General features: G+C 46.0%; 1 protein-coding gene and 1 pseudogene across 1 annotated transcript; one reads left to right on the top strand and one right to left on the bottom strand.

Moving 5' to 3' along the window:
* Positions 1 to 9410: 9410 nt before the first annotated feature.
* On the bottom strand, positions 9411 to 13670 carry Shisa2 (shisa family member 2). The gene is made up of 2 exons (XM_028785887.1): positions 13337 to 13670; positions 9411 to 10034 (listed from the first exon to the last, which is right to left on the bottom strand). The coding sequence occupies exons 1-2, from the start codon at positions 13668 to 13670 to the stop codon at positions 9481 to 9483; spliced, it is 888 nt and encodes a 295-aa protein (XP_028641720.1). The 3' UTR covers positions 9411 to 9480.
* Positions 13671 to 16557: 2887 nt separating this feature from the next.
* On the top strand, positions 16558 to 19295 carry LOC114637624 (annotated as a pseudogene).
* The last annotated feature ends 1797 nt before the right edge of the window (positions 19296 to 21092 follow it).

Below are 21092 nucleotides of genomic sequence, written 5' to 3'. Positions count from 1 at the left end.
ATACATCAGTTGGCTGTGTTGGTGATTCTATTTTGGCTTCAAGGCTGTTCTCTATATCCATACAGTAGGGGAGATCAACTCAGGCTAGCTTTAATAGAAGGTAACCACGAAGGGTTTTCCACAGATACCAGAGGTACGGGCCCAGGATTCCCACAATGGACTAGTAAGTATCCCTAAAAGAGAAAGATCAGTACTCAACACAGTGTATGGTATCCTTCATTCTCGAGTTTTTCTCAGTACCCAGAAGTCTATTGCTTCCCTTTCCACGAACTTCACCAAACACTAAGTCTCAGACTATGTGTGTCCTGTTTTTTTTTTTTTTAAAGCCTCCCATTCGCCTAGGATGAGTGATTTTCTTGGGTGGGAAAAAAGGAATGTGGAAGCAACATAAATCTAAGTGGTCAGAAGCTGCAAACCAATGCTGTGAGCAAACAGGGGAGCAACCAGCCCAGCCTCCACCCAGACTAGCCTTTGGAACACCTCAATAATCCCCAGGGAGCAGAGACAAAGGAGCGATTCTTTTTCCACACTGGCTGGCTCCTTTTCAGTGGACAAGCTCCTGCTCTTGCTGCCTCTGAGATATCTACTCTGCTCCCTCTCCCAGGCATCAGACCAAGAAAAACACGTTCACAGGATTAGCCCCTAGGCATTTCTTCTGACCTGGCTCAAGAAAGGAAGGAGACCTGTTTGTTTTTGAGAAATCAGGAATAAAGTGTCAGGTGTCTGTGATTTATGGCAGAAATAGGAAGAAGAAAGTTGAAATAGCATCCCTACCCAAACAATCCTGCCCTGGAAAGCAGAGGTCAAGAGGTTTATCAAAAGCTGGGAGCCCTTCCTGGTGGTACATGCCTGTGATCCCAGCACCCTGAACGCGGAGGCAGGCAAATCAGGAGTTGGAGGCCAGCCTGGGCCACAAGCCAGATCATATAAAATAAAACAAATAAAAGCTTTATACAGGTAAGATTTTCTGATTTCCTGTGTGAAATAAGAAGGAGAAAAGCTAAAGACCCATGAGGTTGGACTGGATCTAGCTGTGTTCTTAGAGGTCACTTGGTATGTGCTTACAGAGCAAACAGCAAACAACAATTTAAAAAAAAAAAAAAGATGAAACCTGCCTAGTCATGGAGTTTCTCACCTTCCAGCAAGATCCGGGCAGCATATCCCATAACTATGGACAATTATCCCATGGCAATTACAAATATCCCTGCGCTGGTAAAGACTTGTCTGGTTTCCAGTCATAAACTCTACGTACATAAGGCCCGAGCCTCCTGCTTCCTCTCCATTCTTGCCAGGAATGGCCAAGGGCAGACCAGCACCAGGACTCCTCTAACTGGGCCTCTTCCCCGGAGCAATGCAGCTTGCACAGCAAGGGTCAGCCACAGGGGAGAGACCCACATCTTACCTGTCACTGACCCACAGTGAGGATGTGTCTCTGGCATCAGTGAAGCTATGTGCCCCCTGTCCCCTGTTACATCTGTTCTGAGACTGTTCCACTGCTGTTTACCAAGGACGGGTCTTAATCTAGCCATGTAGGGGGAAGCTGGCTGGGCCTTGTTAAACTGGCTCCCAGTAGACAAGTGAGTACTTCCATGACACATGCAAGGTTTTGTTCCCTCTCTCTGGGAGTGTAGTGATTTTCAGTGCTGTTAATCTCTGGTTGTTTACGCGACAACAGTATGGTGTTATGACATCAGTCTCCCTCCTGGAAGGGAATCCACGACAAGGATGTCTCCTGGTACATTGGTTTTTATTGATCAATAACTTTGAACAATTCTGTTAACTGGTGTATGTCTGCACAAACCCATTTCAAATAAATGTTTGGTTAAAGCAAAAGACTGGACCATGTTTTATTTTGGAATCCCCCTTTCACACCCATAAGCAGTTTCTATAACCACACAACCATGCCTCCTTCATGAGAAAAGGCTCCAGAAGACCACACTAGGTTTTGCTGTGTCAGCCAAAGGAAAGAACTGTGTTTAGATCAATACCCCCTACCTCTTCCCCCCAGGTTCATCTCCACATCACTGCAAATTCTTTCCTTCTTCCAGTATAGGGATTAAATCCTGGACATTCTAGGCAGGTGCCCTGCCATGAGCTGCACCCAGCCTGGGGTCATTATTTTTCAGGTGCATGTTCCACAATCTATTCTAAAAACCCAGAGATCTCCTGTATGCCCCCTGCCCTTGTTTTCCCTTTGTTTGTTGTGCCATGAGTCCAATGCAGAGTTTCTCACACACTAGGCAAGCATCCTAATACTCATCTGTGGTCCTGGCATCCAAATCTAAAACTATAAAACCTGATATGATGGCACAAGTAGACAATTGGGACTATAGAACTTCATTTGATTTACAAAATTATCTGAAAAGTATGGTCTAAAGCTACCTTTTAGGACACTTGGTTGCAGATGTTTCTAATAAGAGATGCTCAGTCAGTGTCCTGGTTTCATTTTTGTTGCTGTGATAAAATATCCTGACAAAAGCAACTTCAGGGAGAACAGAGCTTGTTTCAGCTATAGTTCCAGGTTACTATTCCATCGTTGTAAGGAAGGCAAGAGCTTCAAATAGCTAGTCACATCACATCCACAGTCAGGAACAGAGAGAAATAACTGCAGACTTGCTAGGTTGTCCGCACTTCTTCACACGGTCCAGGACCTAAGGAATGGTCCCACCCATAGTGGACTGGTTCCTCCATCAGTGGACTTAATTAAGACAGTCCCTCACAGATATGTGCACAGTCCAACCCAATGTAGACAATCCCTCATCAAGACTCTTCCCAGGTGATTCCAGGGCCTGAGATTGACAGTTAAAGCCAACCATCACAGTATTACCAAAGGAGGTTCAAACCCTTCCCTTACAAAGCTGCCTGCACCAAACCCACTCAGGCCAACTCTTGGCTATCCACTCATTAACAGTGTGTCACACACATAAGCAAAATTGTTTAAATCTTGAAGACTGACCTCTAACCTCCATCAGCTGCAATGAAGTGCTCTGGACTTGAGATTCTAGAGTGGTAGTTGTTTAAAGGGAAGGTGCCTCGGCTGAACTCAGAGCACTGCCTGCTCCAGAGCAAGTCTAAATGGCCTGTTTGTCAACAGTTTCTGTAGCGTTTATTTATAGAATCGCTCACAGGATTGAACTATGCTGATATTCTTCCCATCTATTCTGAATTTTTTAGTGTGTTTTGGTTTGAACTATTCTAAGTCATTTGCAGAGAATTGCTTTTGCTGTTTTCCCAACTTTCCAAACATGTTTCTTCATACTTTTTTTTTCCTGTGGTTAAAAGTCTTTCAGCCTGGGCCAGAATGTGGCTCAATAATAGAATACTTGGTTAGTGTGAGTGAGGCTCTGGGTTCATCTCCAGGCTCAGACAAAACCACCCGTGCACGCACTCACGCACGCACGCACGCACGCACACACGCACAAACATACTCTCAACCCTTGCCTTTATCTGCTGGCCAAATTGTAACTGTTGCTTCCCAAAGGCCCCAAGTGTCAAAATAGCTGCCTAAGTATGGCAATCCAGCCCCTGAAGGCCCATCTGAGGATACTGAGTGCCACGTTCTCCAAGAGGCAACTTCAAATGTCCTTGAACGTATAAAATTGACACTATCCCAGATGCCCATCAGCATTAGTATAAATAATTAGGCAAGAATCCTACAGTGAAATACCCCACTCATGCACTCATGCAGGTACTGAAACACAATGCATGCCAGACAAAGATTTCAGCGTTCAGCCCTGCCCGAGCTCTTACTCTGATTTCCTGAATCTGGGTCCATCCCAGAGAAGCCTCCAGATGACCAGCCGTGCCAGAGAGAGTCCAAGGATGAGAGAACCCTTGTGGGTTATAAAACCACAATGTAAAGGAATGAGGCTGCTCCACCAGGCACAGCACAGAGAAAGTACTGATCAGGGGACAGAGAAAGCCACCTGAAAGGACATTTAGGTTAGCCCACGCAAAGTGTAACACTTGATTGACTAGTGGAAGAAAAACAAAAATCCTGCCCCTGTTATTTCTAGGGTTCTTTCTCTGTTTGATGTATTTGTTTACATAAATAGATGTGTTTCTCTATATTGAACAGATTTAAAAATGTTTTAATAGGAGTTGGAGTACGTATTTATGGGTACAGCTGTTACATGCTATGTGATGTCCTTTTGTTCATTAGATCTGAAAATTACAACCCTCAGTTCAGAGATGACAGAGTAGGCTGTCATCAGAGACCACTGAGCATGCACTAGGAATGATTCTAAGTTGGTTTTGCCTGATTCTGTATGGGTCCAAGCAAGCTAAACCCTGAAGAATCCTGCTCGAGCTACCCACATATACACAGCCCATTCTGCTGGAAATATCCTGAAATTAGTCTTCACACATGTAGCAATTTTATATTATAGTTACCTATGACAATCAGTGTCTGGGTTCTCAGTCTCTTGAATCCAAACTAGACCAGGAAGGTGTGATTTTTCTAAATGACCTACATGTCAAGATGGCTGAGATTAAAAATACAAGTTTTTATCTTTTGAAACAGTCTTAAAAGGCCACTGTCATTTTTCACTTAGGTTTTTTAGAGCATTACTTCTAAATTTCTTGTTCTAGACATTTACAATTTGAGTCTCGGTCCCTTGATTCTGGATGTGAGTGTTGAAGACCTTGGGAAGACACAGCTGTAGGAGATAAATGACTATCAGGGCCGAATCCCCGGCAGAACTATGCAGTGTTACAGCTGGAGTTGTGGTTCACAACCGTAATCCCTGCACGTGGGAAGCTGAAGTAGGAGGACTGGCAGAAGTTTGAGGCCTAGCCTGGGCTACATAGTGAGTAGAAGATCTTGTCTCTCACAGTGTGGAGGTGTTACACCCAACATCTTTAACATGAGTAGCTTCAGTGGTTGGGAAGAGAATTAATAGTTTCCAATTTCTTAAAGTATTTTAATGTTATTTTATTTATTTATTTTCATTTTATGTGCATCGATGTTTTGCATACTTATTGTGTATCGGTTATTTGTGTGAGGATGTGTGCATCTTGGAATTGGGAACTATGTGGATATTGGGATTTGAACCTGGTTCCTCTGGAAGAGCAGCAATGCTCTTAATGGCTTAGCCATCTCTGCAGCCCCCAGTTTCCAATTCTTAACTCTAGAAGACACTCAAATCAAAGGAACATGTGTGCTTCTTAATAAATAAAGAAAAATTTTTGAGAAAGCGAAGACATGTTGGTTAATTTGTGTGGAAGAAGGAGGGAAAATGGGCACTCTGGGAGACATCCTCCTGTGCTGGCTCCAGTCCTCCTGACACATTAGGAACATTTTCAACCCCCGTGTTCTTGGACTGGCCCTTTAAGCATGAAAAGTCCTCTGAAATTCCATTCTGCTGTGCTCCCCCAGTGGCCTCGTCTGGCCCTCTCTGCCCCCTTCCCTTTCTCAGGCATGCTCTAGAGAGTCCCTGTAGGTGCCGAATGTGTTTAAGAGTTTAAAGCTGACAGAACCCGCTCCATGTGCTCCGAGTCTTCTGCTTCAGTCACCACACTGAGCTGTCCTTCAGGGGCCATGATTGTTCTGTTACTCAAAATGCAAGACGAATAAGCACAAGCAGCATGTGACCAGAATTTTTTTTCAATTCCAGAAAGTTCAATGAACCATTAATGCAATCACAGTATTGTTTTTATTCAGCAGTAGTTCAGTGAAGTCTGTAAGGCAGCCCATGCTGCTTGGAGGCTTGCTTTTTGCCCAAGTGACCAACAGAGAAGTCTGATTTCTCTTGATTTCTCTGTCTGTCTATGGCCACCCACTTTCCAGATCCCAGCAGGATCTGATTCTAATGCCACGCACGGAAGTCTGCCCTGGGTATCACAGTAAAACACACACACTTCAGGGATGCCGTTCTGTCAGACCAGGCTAAGTTAACAGGAGTCACAATTCCAAAGCCCGCTAACTTTATCCCTTGGCATCTAGTAAGCTCAAGCAACTACAGACAAGTGTGTGTGTGAGTGTGTGTGTGTGTGTGTGTGTGTGTGTGTGTGTGTGTGTGTGCCATTTATCAGTTGGCTGAGCCACTTCAAGAAATCAGTGTGCATTTGTGTGCTGGAGGCCTGGCACTGTAACAAGGGTCACTGTACTGGTTCAAAGTGGTGTTGCCTGAGGAGAGAGAGCCTCTGACTCGGAAGTCCTCCTAACTTCAGCCTTGAAGATCATTCAACCGCCTTCCCACAGTCCAGGGCTCAGTTGTCATTACAAACTTTGTTCTGATAGAATCATAGATCCTAACTGATAACAAAACAAGGACCATATGGGTCACTGAGCTGGGGAAATAAGGCTCTTACAGTCTTGAAAGTATGAATACAGGGGCCTGCTGGCTCAGAAGTGGAGGATAAGGAAGGAAAGCACGTGCTGTGGAATAAACCCATGAATCACATTTGTCTCTTCAAGCTGGCCACCCTAGATGCTGATATCAGTATTTTGGGGTGCTGGGGATGAAACTCAAGACCTCCCATGAGGTTGGCCAGGGAGGCATTAAGTAAACTACACCCCAGCCTGCTATTGACACGTAGCCTTTCCGCTGCAGTAGAGATGGTGGATATGGAGTTTCCACTCTTGTTTGGAGTTGCTTTCCTTCGAGTCAAAATGTCACTCTGTAGCCTACAGGAACCTCAAACTGTCCTGCTGCAGACCCCTAAGTGCTGGGATGACAGTGATGGGCCACTAGGCCCAGATCAAACTTGTTTGTATAGAAGTCACTCTGAACCAGGCTGACCTTGAATTCACGGCAATCCCCCTGCCTCCCAAGTGCTGAGATTACAAGCCTGAGCTACCATGCTAGGCCCACACCTTTCAACAAATAAGCCAGTTAGCTTTTTTTTTTCCTTACAAAGAATCTCCTGAAATCTAGAGAATCCCCTGCTATTCACATAAGCCAAAGCCATCATCTTAAACTCGGTAGAAAGTGTGACTACTTTTCCATCAGTAAAGACCCGCTTTTTTAGACAGACTGTAAGATAGTTCAACAGAGTGCAAATTACACCACAGAAGGTCAGAAATTTTATATTCCCAAGAGAGCAAGAAAGGCATTCTAGAACTAGGTATTTGTACCTCCACTTTGCTAGCTAGCTCTCTGTCATTCCTCCCCAAATCTAAAGGCTCTGCAATAATTTCTAATGATGTCATCTTCGGAAAGACTTAGTAGCTTCATTGGATGAAACCTCCCATTCTATTTAATAGAACTTACGTTTCCACCACATAGAAAAGTGGAGAGATCAAACTGTCTCACCTAAGCAAGCACTTGCCATCCACCGCTTCAGAAATGCACAGAGGTCAATCTGCATCAAGCAAGGCCCTGGTTCAGATAAAGAACTGGCCAAGGACAGCTCACTGGCTTGTCCCTGGGCTTTGTAGAACTAGTGCTTAAGCCGGATTTTACCCTTTGAGATGGTTGGGGGGAATTGATGGGGTGAAAACTGTTTTATGACATTGAAATTTCATGGAATTCAGATCTCAGTGTTTATAAATCAGGTTTGGGGCTGGCAAGATGGCTCAGTGGGCAAAGGTCCTTGCTGCCAAGCCTGAGGATGACTTGAGTTTGGTTCTCGGGACTCACATGGTGGAAGGAGAGAACTGACTCCCCAGGTTGTCCTCTGGCCCCTACAGATGTGCCACTGTACACATGTACCTACACACACGCACGCACGCACGCACACACGCATACACTTATACACAACCTTGCTGGAGCCCAGCCTTGCTCAAGTGTTTGTGAAGTACCAACTGTGGCTATTTTAAGGCAGTTAATCAGTTCCTAAGCATTACCATGAGGACAGGAGATCCCCAACGGGAAAAAAAAACCCTGCTTTTGAGTGTCAAGGTTTGCCACAGATACACTGGACCGTCCCTGATACCAGGTACTATGTAAGCAAGGGTCATTGCCCCAGAAACAGCAGTTATGGTTCTGTGTAACTGTGTTCTGTTAACAATGACTAATTACAAAATAAACATTCCCAGAAGAATTCACACCATAAAATATTTATTAAAAATTTAAAATGATTTTCTCCTGCTTTGGTTATTAAAGTCTTTGATTCTTGTCTATTGATACCAATTGCAAGCAATAATGTAACATTATCACTGTCATCATGAGATGACAGACAGATGACAGAAGGCAAGATGAAGATGCTGTGGGTAGGATAGTATAAAAGACCAAACTTCACAGTCATTTAACAAAAATTTGGCTTTGCTAGCAGTTCAAAATTTACTTACAATGTAAACTTTTTCTGTAAGTAATCAATGGACAAATTCAGTTGAATTTAATAAATTAAAACCTTGGCAGTGAACACAGCTTGTTGCAGACTGAGGAGAAAAGGGATGTCATGTCTCCTTGAGGAGCTTTTCTCTGGATTTCATAATTCCTGCTGCTGGAAAAATAAACCATTCTGATAACAAGAATATAAAAAAGCCTTTTGACTTGCAAAGTGGTTCACGTCTGAGGTTTAAGTGCCACACCCTGTCCCCGTGACGGCTGACCACCTAAAGAGCATCTCTTCTGCACAGTTGTTTTTTACTAATCTTCATCCACCCATGGATAATTTCCTGCTGTTGGGACTATTTAGACAAGGGGAATCCTGAAACCGGGCAGAACAAAATGAACTACCGGGCGTGTCACGTGGCAAAGTTGAAAGTAACTTGGAGAGCAGCAAATGACAGCTCATGCTTTCAATTAGACAAAAAAAAAAAAAGAAGAAGAAGCAGCATCCAATTTCTTCTTAGATACCACTGTAGAGCCAGGAAATAAAAAGGTGCCATCAAAAAGAAACAAATGGAGTCAGTGCCACGCCACCCCCAGAATTTTGACTGTCTGCATTAGAAATGTACATTTTCTTTCCATCTCTTTAACATAGAAAATCACTTAATAAGATCTTTACACACGGTTATCAAAAAAACAAAAAAACAAAAACAAAACCAAAAAGCACATAATAGCCTCCCCTCCCCCAAAGCATAAAAATAGAGACTATATCTTTTACAATGAAATTAAGACATGCCTCTGGTGACTGAGGCTGATAAGTAGTGTCGGGAGTTCAAGCTCACTTCTTTTCATAATAATTATATAATTTACATCTCCTTTCAGCCTTGAACACTGATTTCAAAACAGCCCAGGTTAAGGGGAGGTAACAGGCATTCTCCTGTGCCGCTGAAACAAAAAGGAATAACGACATCATTCAACCCCTGACTCTGGCAGCCACACCTCAAGGGCACTTAGGGTCTCAAGCATTTGTCACATGCTTGAGGACACAGGTGGCAATTCCAGGGGTTGTGGTTTTCCATTTTGCATCTGGACACAGGCACAGACACACTGCTCTGGAGATGTCCCCTTCTAGGTTAGGGGTGAATGAAGTCATCCGGAAGAGCAGCAAGGGTGGGAACATCACCACCTTGAGCAGACTCCTGGTACAAGAATCAGGCCCTGTGGTTTTCAGTCTCATAAAGGAGTCTAATCTGTGACCTGCAGGCTATACAGTCACTGCAGGGAACATCTTCTGCTCACTGTTGGTGTGAGCAAAGGAGGGCTGCACTGGTCTGTAGCCAGGCTGCAGGCCATCCATGAATGGAGGCACTGGCGTCATGGGTACAGAGTCATGTTGTACTGCATACCCCACATATGGAGTATGCAGGTACTGCCCCTGATGGGGTACGATCTGGGTAGCCTGCTGACAGTTGAGTACAGAGAAATTTGTGGGCATGTTGACGTACACATTGTTCATGGTTCCCTCCGGCAAGCAGCAATTGGTCTGTGATCTCGTCGGGGGAGCCCGGGCTCCCGAGTTCGCACTGGAGCTGGAGCTGGCAGCCGTGCTGGACTGACGAGAGGATGAGCCCCTCGAAGTGCTGGCACTGGGAATCATGGGGATGGTCTCCATCAGCCGGTTGCCCCCTGGGGCTCTGCTCTGCTGGGGGTCCTGCTTTGGCCGTAGACATCTGCAACAGCATGCTGCTACGAGGGACCCAAGGATGATGAAGGCAACGAACACAGAGCCAACGATGAGAAACGGCACGTAGATGGGGACTGGAGAGAGAACAGAGACACAGCATTATGTTTCACATCAGAATCGCTCAGCATGGCAACCAGCAGAGGCTGGGGACAGATGCACTTCTGTGGCTCCTCCCGGAAGTGAAGGGCGAAGGCTGGGCCAGCTGGTCACAGGTCAGAGGTGCACAAGATGCATCGTCCAAGTGCTTCGGAACGCTGCCAAGGCCTGCAGTCATGGCAAGGCCCCTGAAAGCTAAACCTCATAACCCCACTTAGATTCCCCTAATACAATACCAGATGCCCATGTCCAAGTTGTCAAAGAACAGGCTTGATGTAGGTGATTCTACAGTAGCTGGGCAGCCTAAAGAAATGCAAGCCTTCCCTAGCAGGGCATCCGCAGGATCTAAATGGAAATGAGGTGACACTTCTCTACATCTTTTTTTCCTTCTCCTAGGAAGTTTTACACATTCCTTGGCTTCTTTTTGTCATTACTTTTAACAAGTTTCTTTTCTTATAGGCAGAACGATAAAACCACAAATAACTTAGGTAAGATTCTGAACCATTGTCATTTCCAAATAAGAAATAAGACGTGGAAGGGGAAAACAATCAGAAGACGAAAGAACACTGGGCCAGGGAGATAGCTCAGCAGAAAGACTCTTGCCACTGAGTTCAATCTTCAGAACCAGATGGTGGACAGAGAGAGCCTCTCCAAGTTGTCTTTTGACCTCCATATGCATGCCAGAGCGCATGCACACACATGTGTGTACACAAGCAAAATGGATAAAACTAATATATATACATATATGTGTGTGTGTGTGTGTAAAAGTGCACAAATCTAAAAAGCCTTGCTTAATAAAAGTGGATAATACAAAAGTAGTTACTAGAGGCTGAGGGTGAGTAGGGGAAGAAGGAAGGACAGGATGAGCCAGTAGGTATTAAATTTTCTGAAAAATAAAATAACAATAAAAGGCTGTTAGTAAGAGCAGAATAATAAACTTCATTTTAAAATTATTTTCTTAAAAAACAAAAACAAAACACTTTCGGGAACCTGACTCACAGCTTTAACCTAAGCCCTTGGGAGGCCGAAACAAGAAAACTGTCTTTAAGTTTAAGACCAGCCTAGACTACACAGTGAGTTACTGGGCCAGCCTAGGCTATAAAGTGAGACTTTATATATTATATATAATTATATATTGTATTTTTAAAATAAATAACAGAATTTTTTAAATTGTTGGAGCCATAGGGATGGCAAGTACACAGGGCTAGCAGATCATGCTGGCAAGTAGTCCCACACCTTGTTCAGGACACAGGCAGGCAAGAAGAGCTTGCAGAAAGCCTCTGGGCCACTTCCGTGGAAGTCTACTTACAGTAAAGAAACTGCTGCAGTTTCTGGTGTGTTCCTGACTCGGTTCCTTTTTGGCAGGGGCATAAGTGGGTGTGAGATGTGGAGAATTGGACTGGACGGAGTCCTCCCACATGCTAAGGAACCATGTCACCACTGAGCCCAGCCCAGCCCTTCCTAACGATTCCATCTGAGCAGGGATTCATGGGTCTCACCAGCCTTGGCGAGGCACAGTTGCCAGTATGAAGGGGCAGCACGGAGCCCGGACCTCAAAGGTCAGACCTGCGAACGGCCTTTGCAGACTATACTCTGGGAGTCGGCACTCCCATTCACATAGCACACAGAATCACAAAGAAACAAGCTTACAGCCAGGCAGTGGACACTGCCGAGCGGAACCACTTGTACACTCAGGGTCCCCTCGGCAAAGCAGAAGGCTTGCTGCCATCTGCAGCCCAGCTGGCTCCCGCAGCTGGACGGCTTTCGTTACACCAGCACCCCAGGCTGGGTCCAGGACCAGAGCGATGAGAGCCAAGCCCTTTCCTACACACATCATAAATATTTCATTCCCAAAATTAAGATACCAGCCCCCTCCTGGTATAAGAAGCAAGCAAGCAAACAAACAAACAAAAAAACCACAGAGATGTTTTACCTCCAATATGACAGCAAAAAACAAAAACAAAAAAAAGAGCTGAACTCAGTCTCAGCCCACATAATGAGTTTGGGGGAGAAATAACTGTTCTCTTTCCAGGATTTCTTAATTGGAGGTGTAAATAACTACACAGGGGTAAAGAATGCGGTGCTACCAGAAGCCCACGCAGGCTTAATTGGGCAATTCGTCCTTCACTGCAGAAGGGCTGTGAGAGAACCAGGAGAACTAAAGGGAAGGTTTAGGAGTGGAGTGAAGGGCACCCATGCCCAACATCCACAGTATGAGAAGGCCGCTGCCTCCAGCTTCAGCCAATTCCATCCCGACTTTTTAGAAGTTATTAACAAGCCCAATTTAACAGACACCTTATTGTAGCCATTTGGCTCATTTCTCTAGGCTTTGTTCCCAGACCACACACTCTGCAGAGCTGAGCTGGAGTTCAGATGGTACCTTCTGCAGAATGGCCCTCAGCTCTCCTCTCTTCAGACTCAAGTCAGTGTAACAGCAGGCATAGCAAACTTACAAAACGCTTAACCGCACTGAAAAGAGCTGCCTTGCTGGAGACTGCTCTATAAAGCAGAAACCACCTGTGCCAAAGCTCAAACAACTCCAACCCTGTGTTCTTGTAGCACACACACACAGACACACACACACACACACACACACACTCAATTTGGCAGCCTCTCCTTGAGGAAATGCCATCTACTAAATTATTTGACAGGCTTATTTTCAAAATCTGGCTTTGTCTATTAAGAAATAGTCAAAGCCTCAATGAGCAAAGTTGGGCTCTGTTCCAATGGCACGTCTATCAAGTCTGCCTAAGGAGACCAATCCGGATTCCTAGAGGCCTAGGTGGTCACAGGGAGCTGTGCACTGGCTCCTCTGGAAGAGATGGGATCCCTGGGATGTGAAAAGGTGTGTCACCCACGGGAAGCTGTCCCCTGCTCCCGGGAACTGCGCCTTGCTTCTGAGAACCCCTGGAAGAGAACCCTGGACCGGCCTTCTCCAGAGGGGTGCACCCTTGCCATTTTCTTGACTATTCCCAAGAAATTAAGCCCAATGGAAACTGGAGACGCAGGGAAAGGAAGGCAAGGACCATGAAGAGAAGCAACGTGTTTTGTCTTGAGTTTTTGCCCCACTTCACACAAAGTTAAAGAGTAGGGGGAAAACAAACAAAAACAAAACAGAACAGAAAACCCAAAACCAAACCAACCAAACAAACAAACAAACAAAAATCCTCAAGCTTCTCCTGCTCCCAGGCCCTTTCCTAAAATCGCCAGGCTTCCGGGTCCCTGCTGCCCAGGCAAATCAACTGCCCTCCCCCTTTGCACCTGGCTGCTGCTCGCCTACCTGCCGAGCTGTCTGGGCCTTCTCGGTCAGTCCGGCCAGGCTCCCCTACGCCCTGCTGGCGGTCGTTGTCGCAGCCGCCCTGGTCCAGGCGCGCCTCGGCGCTGGAGCAGCAGTAGCGCAGCGCGCAGCTGCCGCAGCAGATGGTGGCGTCGCCGCCGTCGAAGCGCTCCGGGCACTGGAAGCCGATGCGCCAGACGCCCTGCGCGTCCAGCCAGCCGTGGCAGTACTCGCCACTGGCCCGCGCCCCCGCCGCCAGCAGCGCGGCCAGCAGCAGCTGCAGCAGCGACGCGCGGTGCCTGGAAGAGGTGGAAGGTGAGCAGCGTCCGCCCCACATGGCACTGTCCTGGGCACCGGTGATGTCTCTAGAGGACACAGATCTCCCCCAAGAAGTTATGGCTTGGCGATCCCAGGGGCTTTCCGTTAAGGAACACTCCCCTCTGAGGCGAAGCCCAGGCTGAAGAGTCAGGGTCTAAGTCATCCCTCCTTGCGAGTGACCTGGTCCCTGCTAGGTTCGGCCTTCACAGGAGCATCACAGAAGGAACGTTCCTGGAAGCTTGGCTTGCGATCCGACCTTCTTGTGCATCCCCGAGGGGATGCCCCGCTGCCGATCAGGAGCCAGGCCGCGGCTGGAGCGTTTCAGCATCAGGGTCCGGCGCTGGTGGGTGCTTTTCCCCCTCTATTCACTTCCCGGGCGAGAAGCAGCGAAGAAGGCGGCCAGTGCGCGCAGTGCTCTCGGCGGCAAGTGCAGCAGCGGTCGGCTGCGCTCTGCCTCCGCTGCCCGGTGCTCCGTCCTCATGGCTCTGGCCACCGCTCGGGACGCTGCGAGTGTCCGCACCTCCCCTGCAGTCCTGGAGCCCGCCCGGCTGGCGGCGGCCGCGCTGCTGCTGCTGGGCGCGGGGCCAGCGGGCTGCCCTCCCCGGCTCCTGCTGCTGCTGCCCGCGTCTGGTCTCCCTCTCCCTGTCGCTGCTGCGCCCCCGGGTAGTGCGCTCCGATGGGAGCCGCCCACGGAAGTTTCAGTCCCTCGGGCTACGGGAGCAGAGGAACGCGCGGACACCCCACGCCTAGCAGGGCTGCGAGCCAGTTCCGACTGCCAGGCTGCGCGCCGCGCTCCCCTCTTAAAGAGGGGCTGGAGGCTCCCCTGCGCGCATGCGTGCTGAGCGGGCTTCCCTCGGCTTTGGGACGCCAGGGGACACCCGTAGCCCTTCACTTTCCTTCATCAAAGGTGTGGCGATGGCCAGGCAGCGGCCACAGAACAGAACAGACCTATGGGAAAACACGTTTTAAGTCAGCCACGCCTTGGAAGCCAGTTAAAGCAAGGATAGCAGAAGCAAAAGTTTAATACAGATCTTCGATACCCAACATTCTGAATTACTCTGACAACCCTCCAAAGGATAATTCTTAATTACTTTCCATGTTCCAAACGACACAGTCATCAAGATAGACTTGTCTTGCTCAGCTTCCAGCTCCTGGTGCCTCTGCACTGCACAATAAACAGGTCACCAAGGACATCAATAGGGTCACTGTCTAAATTATCTATATCACTTTACTAGGTTTTTTTCCTCTATAATTGGGTGTGGTGATTGTTGATGTCCAGCAGAAAGGTGCCTCCATGTGACATTTAACCTCCTTGGCTTAGACAGCTGCTGCCAGGAAGAAGGCAAGGGTCCAGACGCCAGAGATTCTGAGAAGAAACAAATAGCTTCACTCTTGAAGCAGCCGAGCAGGTGCTGGTGCTATTAAAGTAACGATGAGTATTTTTAAAGGACCTACTGCGTCTTCCTCGGCTGGAGTCATTCCAAGGGAATCCTAAACCCAGCCCCACCAGGAGGAGCCATCACATGTTCCTGGGTTCTGTTTCTTTGTGTATCTAACAGAGAACCGGCTGTGACAACTCACAGCTACAGAATACAAAGCAATTTTATCCATAGCAAAGGCATTTTGGATTAAACCTCTGTAGGGCTCTTAATGCAACCCTTACCTAAAACACTGAGAATTAGCCTTCCACTTACCCCAGAAAATGTTCACAGAACAAAACACCTTAGTCTTGTCATTTAAGCTGCAGTTTCATGGAGCCCCAGGACTGGTGCCTTAGAAGCAAATGCTCTACCACAGAGCTCCACTCCATGACATATTTTAAATGCACCAAACACCAACCTTCTGTAAGCTAAGACATGAACAGAACTTCAGCATCGAAGAAGCATCCATTTCATAAAACACATTCCGAGTTGAGTACTAAGGATTCACCTTGACACCTTGGCCATTTCACTTAAGCAGGGTGGTCTCCAACCCACAAATTAACTAGGCCCAACCCTGCTTACCATCAGAGATCAGATGGGTATGGCCACAAACTCAAGCAGACTCTAAAGTTTCTGAATTAACAGAGGAGTTGGACTGAAACGTAATCAAGCAAGTAAAAATAATACAAATATGACGATCTACCAGCAGCATTGAGGTCAATTTGTGTGTGAATGATGGGTATGTATGTGTTTGTATGTGCATGTATGTACACATATATGAACCTGGATATGGTGGCCAGAGGTTGATTGATGTCAGACCTCTTTCTCAATTACTCTCCATATTGAGACATGGTATCTCACTGAGCCTGGAGTTCACCAAGTAATCTAGACTGGCAGGCTTATAAGCTCCAGAGGTTTGCCTGTGTGCCCCCATCCTACCCCACGATGGGATACAGGCCAAAGCTACCATGCTAAGCTTTTCTGTAGGTGCTGGGGATTTGAACTCGGGTCTTCATGCTTGTATAACCCACACTTTACTGACTGATCCACCACCCTAACCCTTTACAGTTAAAATATACAGGGTGGCATTAGGCTAAGAGGAAAGGCCAGAAAAACATCAAAGGACTAATAATTAGATTTAAGCTCCAAGAAGCCAAGTGGAAAAGTGTGGGGCTGTAGCTTGCGTGTGGGCGTGGGCATGGGCATGGTCCAGTTGGGCTGATTTGTGTGTTTTGAGTGTCTGCCACGGCTCACGGAGGCAGAAGCACAGGAATTTGACTGAGTTCACTCCACACGTCACTGAGTGGATGTTGGGCTGTGAGAAGTCACAGAACTCCACTCTGGGCACATGGAGATCTCAGTCTGAGGTCCCATGGGGGCAGAGCTCTTGGGTTGGGAGTCTCCGGGCCAAGGGAGCTGGCAAGAGACCACTGGTCTCAGTCCTTGGGCACCCAGACACTGCTCAGAGAACACAGAAGGATTGAGATGGGGCATGGGGAGGGGAATATTGGCTGGACCAGCCCGCAGCCAAAAGGAATGAGAGAGAAAAGCTCCAGCAGCGCCCCTCTGGAAAATGAGGCTCTTGGTCACTGCGACTCACTTGGCTGGGCCTCGGCTGGCTTGGCTAGCTTGCTTGAGTTGATGGGCCTCTGTGACTGGAATGCAGAGAAGTCCTCCAGTAGGAGGTTAGGTGCAGGCTCAGTAGTTGAAGGTCCCCTCTATGGTTCTCCACAGCAGGCACCAATGACATGAGGAACTCCATGGTTTTAAAAGGTTTGTTGTCTTGGCGGAAAGTGGATGAAGCTGTACCCCGTGTCCTCAGGGTAGGCTTGAGGTTAAATACCTTTTGCAAGGAGGAGGGTCTGGGAAGGAATGCTTAATTGGCTACTTCCTCTGGCCTTTAGATATCTCATTAATATGGAGATCTCTTGAGGCTCTGCAGCCTGTGGTCATGCCCTCTACCTGTGCTACATGACCTAAGGCCATAAACCTTTCTTTGGGAGGGGCTGTGGATGGCTGAAGCTAAGTGAAAGGAACCAGGGCCCAGGAGCAAGGCCGAACTCCTACCATCTCTTTAGAGTATCGGGGTTCAAGGCCTGTGCCTGACCAGGTTCCCAGGTGCCTCTCACAGCCCGCCACCCCACAGAGAAGCCAAGTTTTGATGGATGGAGTTATTCTCTTGGTGATTGTGGTTAGCTACCATTTACTGGGCACTTAACTATATTCTAGGTAGCTGTGTCCCTGCGATGGCTGATAACCTATACTGGGCATCTCTGTAGCACATCTAATCTTCACAGACTCCCTATAAGGAAGACATGACTTTGCTCGTTATATTGTTGTGGGCAAATTTCTCAGCCCACATGGACAGAGGGTCTCAATTTTCCTGGACCCGCTCATTTATTGCTTGACCCCAAAGCCCATTTGCCAACTTACTGGTCACCATAGTCATCACTTCCAGTATCAGTATAAATTGATTTACCTGGTGTTCTGGGGGTTAATACTTTTCTAAAATTTATTTTGTTTTTAATCACTTGTAGCATGTTTGTCTGTGGGTTGGTGTGTAACATGCGTGAGTTTCAGAGGCCAGAAGAGGCCATCAGATCCACTGGAGCTAAAATTACAGGCAGGTGTAAACTGTTTCTTTGCATGCTGGGAAACTTACTCCTGTCTTCTGCAAGTGGGTTACTGCTTTAAGTATTTTTCCTTAGTTGTCGTGTTTGATTCAAGGTATTGTACTTAGTGCAGACAGCACTTGCTCTATACTTCCTTTCTTCTACCATTTATGTGGGGCTCCAAAACACCCGTGGTTTATCCAGGGCTCATAAGGAAATGTTGAACAATTGACACTGAGTTGATCAGATGGTTTGGTTGTACCATGGATTAAGGACAATGTTTTTGCTTTTTTCCCAGACAGTCAATGATTAGTCTATAATTGGTAAATTTGGAAGCCTGTGAACCTTGAGGAGATTTATCCTCTTTTTTCAATCATTGGGCATCCTTTATTATGCTGGAGCCTGGACCCAAAGCCTTGTCTATTCTCAATGCTTGGCTGTTGAGCCACGTCCCCAGAAGTGTTTACTAAAAGTTAAAGAGAGTCCTGTCTCACTGTGATTTGCTGTGGTAGTTGTCTTCATTGTTCAAAAGTCCCACACATTGCTCTATCTCCTTTCTTATTTGTTTTTATTTTTACTGTGTACCTAATATGCTGTATTGAAATTTTATAAAATAAATTATCAATTACTTTTCTAATGTGGGTGCTACAAAAGAGGGCTTAAGATGGTCTTCTCTTTCCAGAGGAAACAAAAAGAAATTTCATCACTATTTTTAACAGGCTGACTAACCTACTCGACTGTTCTCTTCTGAGAAACCAAAACTGGCTATCACAGCATAAGGGTCAGAGCAATAATAATTTATTATAGTCAAAACTAAATGTCAGGCAGACTGACCATGACATGTTTAAAAACATATGAAAGTGTGATTCCTCTCTTTAAAAACCTGAGTTCTACAGAACATTCTCAGGTTATTTCTTCTTTAAGTATGTGTATATACATATGCATTTATATGAATAAAATAGTTGATTTTATAAACAGGAACTTCTGATCTTTGTCATGGACATGGGTCTATAGGCTCAGTGGGCCTAGAAAAGTTAACATATTAGTTGCCAGAAGGTCACAAAACCTATAGAGACCCTTCAAGAAGTCACATCTCGACCAGGAACTTAAGCTGTTCTGAGAGTGTGGGCTCAGGAACAAACGTGAGGTGTGGAGGGTCAAATTTAACTCAGCCAAGATTCGTAAAGCCTTCTGGGAGCTGCTGCTGCTGAAGGGAAAGGACCCACAGAGTCTTTTTGTAGGCAACGTTCTGCTGAGGCAGCTTGTTCACACTGGGTGCTGGGTGAGGGCAAGATGAAGCTGGATTACATCTTGGGCCTTCAGATTGGGGATTTATTTCTTGGAGAGGTGGCTGCAGATCCAGGTCTTTAAGCTGGACCTGGACAAATCTATTCACTATGACTGTGTGCTCATCCGACACTGTCCTATCAGGATCTGAAAGCAGGTGGTGAACATCGCATCCTTCTTTGTTGGTCTGGACTTCCAGAAGAGACACTGACTTCTCTCTCCATTGTCTTTAATGGTGCTGGCCACCCAGGTAGTGTGAAAAGGAAGAATGCCAAAAAGGGCCAGGGAGGTGTTGGAGCTGGTGATGATGAGGAAGAGGATTAAATTAACACTTCCCTGTACTGGAGAACGGTCTAGTTTTCCAGATGACTAATGAAGCAAAATTAACACTCGAAAGAAAGAGGGGGGAGGGAGAGGGAGAGGGAAAGAGAAAGACAGAGAAGAAAGAAAGGAGACTTCTGACATTTCGCTAGTACCTGTTGAAGATCATACATCTAAAGAAACAGCTGGGGATGGGCTGTAGCCCCGTGATCTCACATACCTAGCAAGTGCAAGCCCTGGGTTTGATCACTAGTACTGTAAAGCTAACTAATTAATTAATCATGAATATATATATATATATATATATATATATATATATATATAATCATATTTCAGGTGCTGGCAGTCAGAAAAGCTGCGAGCTCCACCATGCTTTTCTGGAGTTTTAGTGAGACCAAAAGTTTCTTGTCATCCTCACACCCAGCAACACAACAGTCTGCTAAAGAACAGTTTCATGTTCCTTCTCGTCCCCTCCTTTTTTGTGAACAGGAGCAGTACTGGGAATTTCACATTTGTTTTACTAAATATCCTTTTATGCTCAAATATTTGTGCTATCTAATATGAATTCAAATGTAAGCAATTATGTTAATTTACATTTTTATTTTTCTCCTCCTCATCATTATCATTTTTATTACTTTAACTCTACATCTTGCTCCAATGTTTTACCTAATCCCTGTTGGATGCTTCCTGTTTTATAATTTCTCTATGGAAATATGGCCTTAGGAAGCATCCAAGACTTTTGTATTTCTACACAAAGGCAAGATCAGCAACTATATAAAAATGATTGCAAAAAGGGACTGGGGAGATAGCTCAGTGGACAGAGCAGTTGTTATGTAAGCATGAAGACCAGAATTTAGCTCCTTAAAACCCACTGCTGTAGCAGACTGTAATCCCAGCAGGTCCGCTGGCTACGAACAAGCCCAGAATTTAGGAGACAAACCACAGCATTTACAAGCTATGTGTGTAAGGAGATACCCTATCTCAATACATAAGTAGAATGTAATCAAAGAAGGCATTCAACGTCAACTTCAGGCCTAACACACACACACACATACACACACACACACGCAAGACTTTTGGTAAAGAATTTGCAAATGTTATATAATGAGTCTAGGCCCATAACATAAACATTCAACAACTCAAGAACAGAAGGGAAAACAACTCAATTTACAAAAGATTTGAACAGCTCCCTTACCAAGCAAGGGCCGATCATATGGAAGGATATTCATTCTTTGTCACTAGTCATTAGTTGCTGTAATCAAATCTCAAGATATCACGTTAATCCAAGAATGGAACTAATGTTGATAAAAAGAAGAAAAATGTGCTTGTGAGCATATGGAGAGGCCGATGTCTGTAAACATTGTGGGTGGAACCAAATGTGGCCTAGCCATTGTCCAAAGCAGTTTAACGGTTCCTTAAATACTAAGTACGGACCGGGTGTGTGGCCCTACCATCCCAGTGATTCATGTGCATATAGTACAAAGAGTTGAAAGTCTCTGTCCATGCATAAACTTCTGCATTAATATTTAAACACCACTGTCCACAATAGCCTAAGGGTGGAAATAACTGAATGTCTGCTTGCTGGAGAACGGAGGGACAAATGTACTGGATCCATACAGTTACAGTGAGATTTTACCTATAAGAGGATAAAGCCTAAGTACACACTACAACAAGGATGGACCTTGCAAACACTGCTGACAAAAGACAAATACAAAGATCATGCACTAAAAGAGTCTACTTATGGCAGAGGTTCTCAACCTGTGGGTCCCGACCCCTATAGGGGTCAAATGACTCTTTCCC

Source organism: Grammomys surdaster, unplaced genomic scaffold (assembly GCF_004785775.1).
Source record: "Grammomys surdaster isolate TR1022 unplaced genomic scaffold, NIH_TR_1.0 125357, whole genome shotgun sequence".
NCBI classification, from domain to species: domain Eukaryota; kingdom Metazoa; phylum Chordata; class Mammalia; order Rodentia; family Muridae; genus Grammomys; species Grammomys surdaster.
The sequence above is the reverse complement of the archived record's forward strand: the minus strand, read 5'-3'. Positions and strand labels throughout refer to the sequence as shown.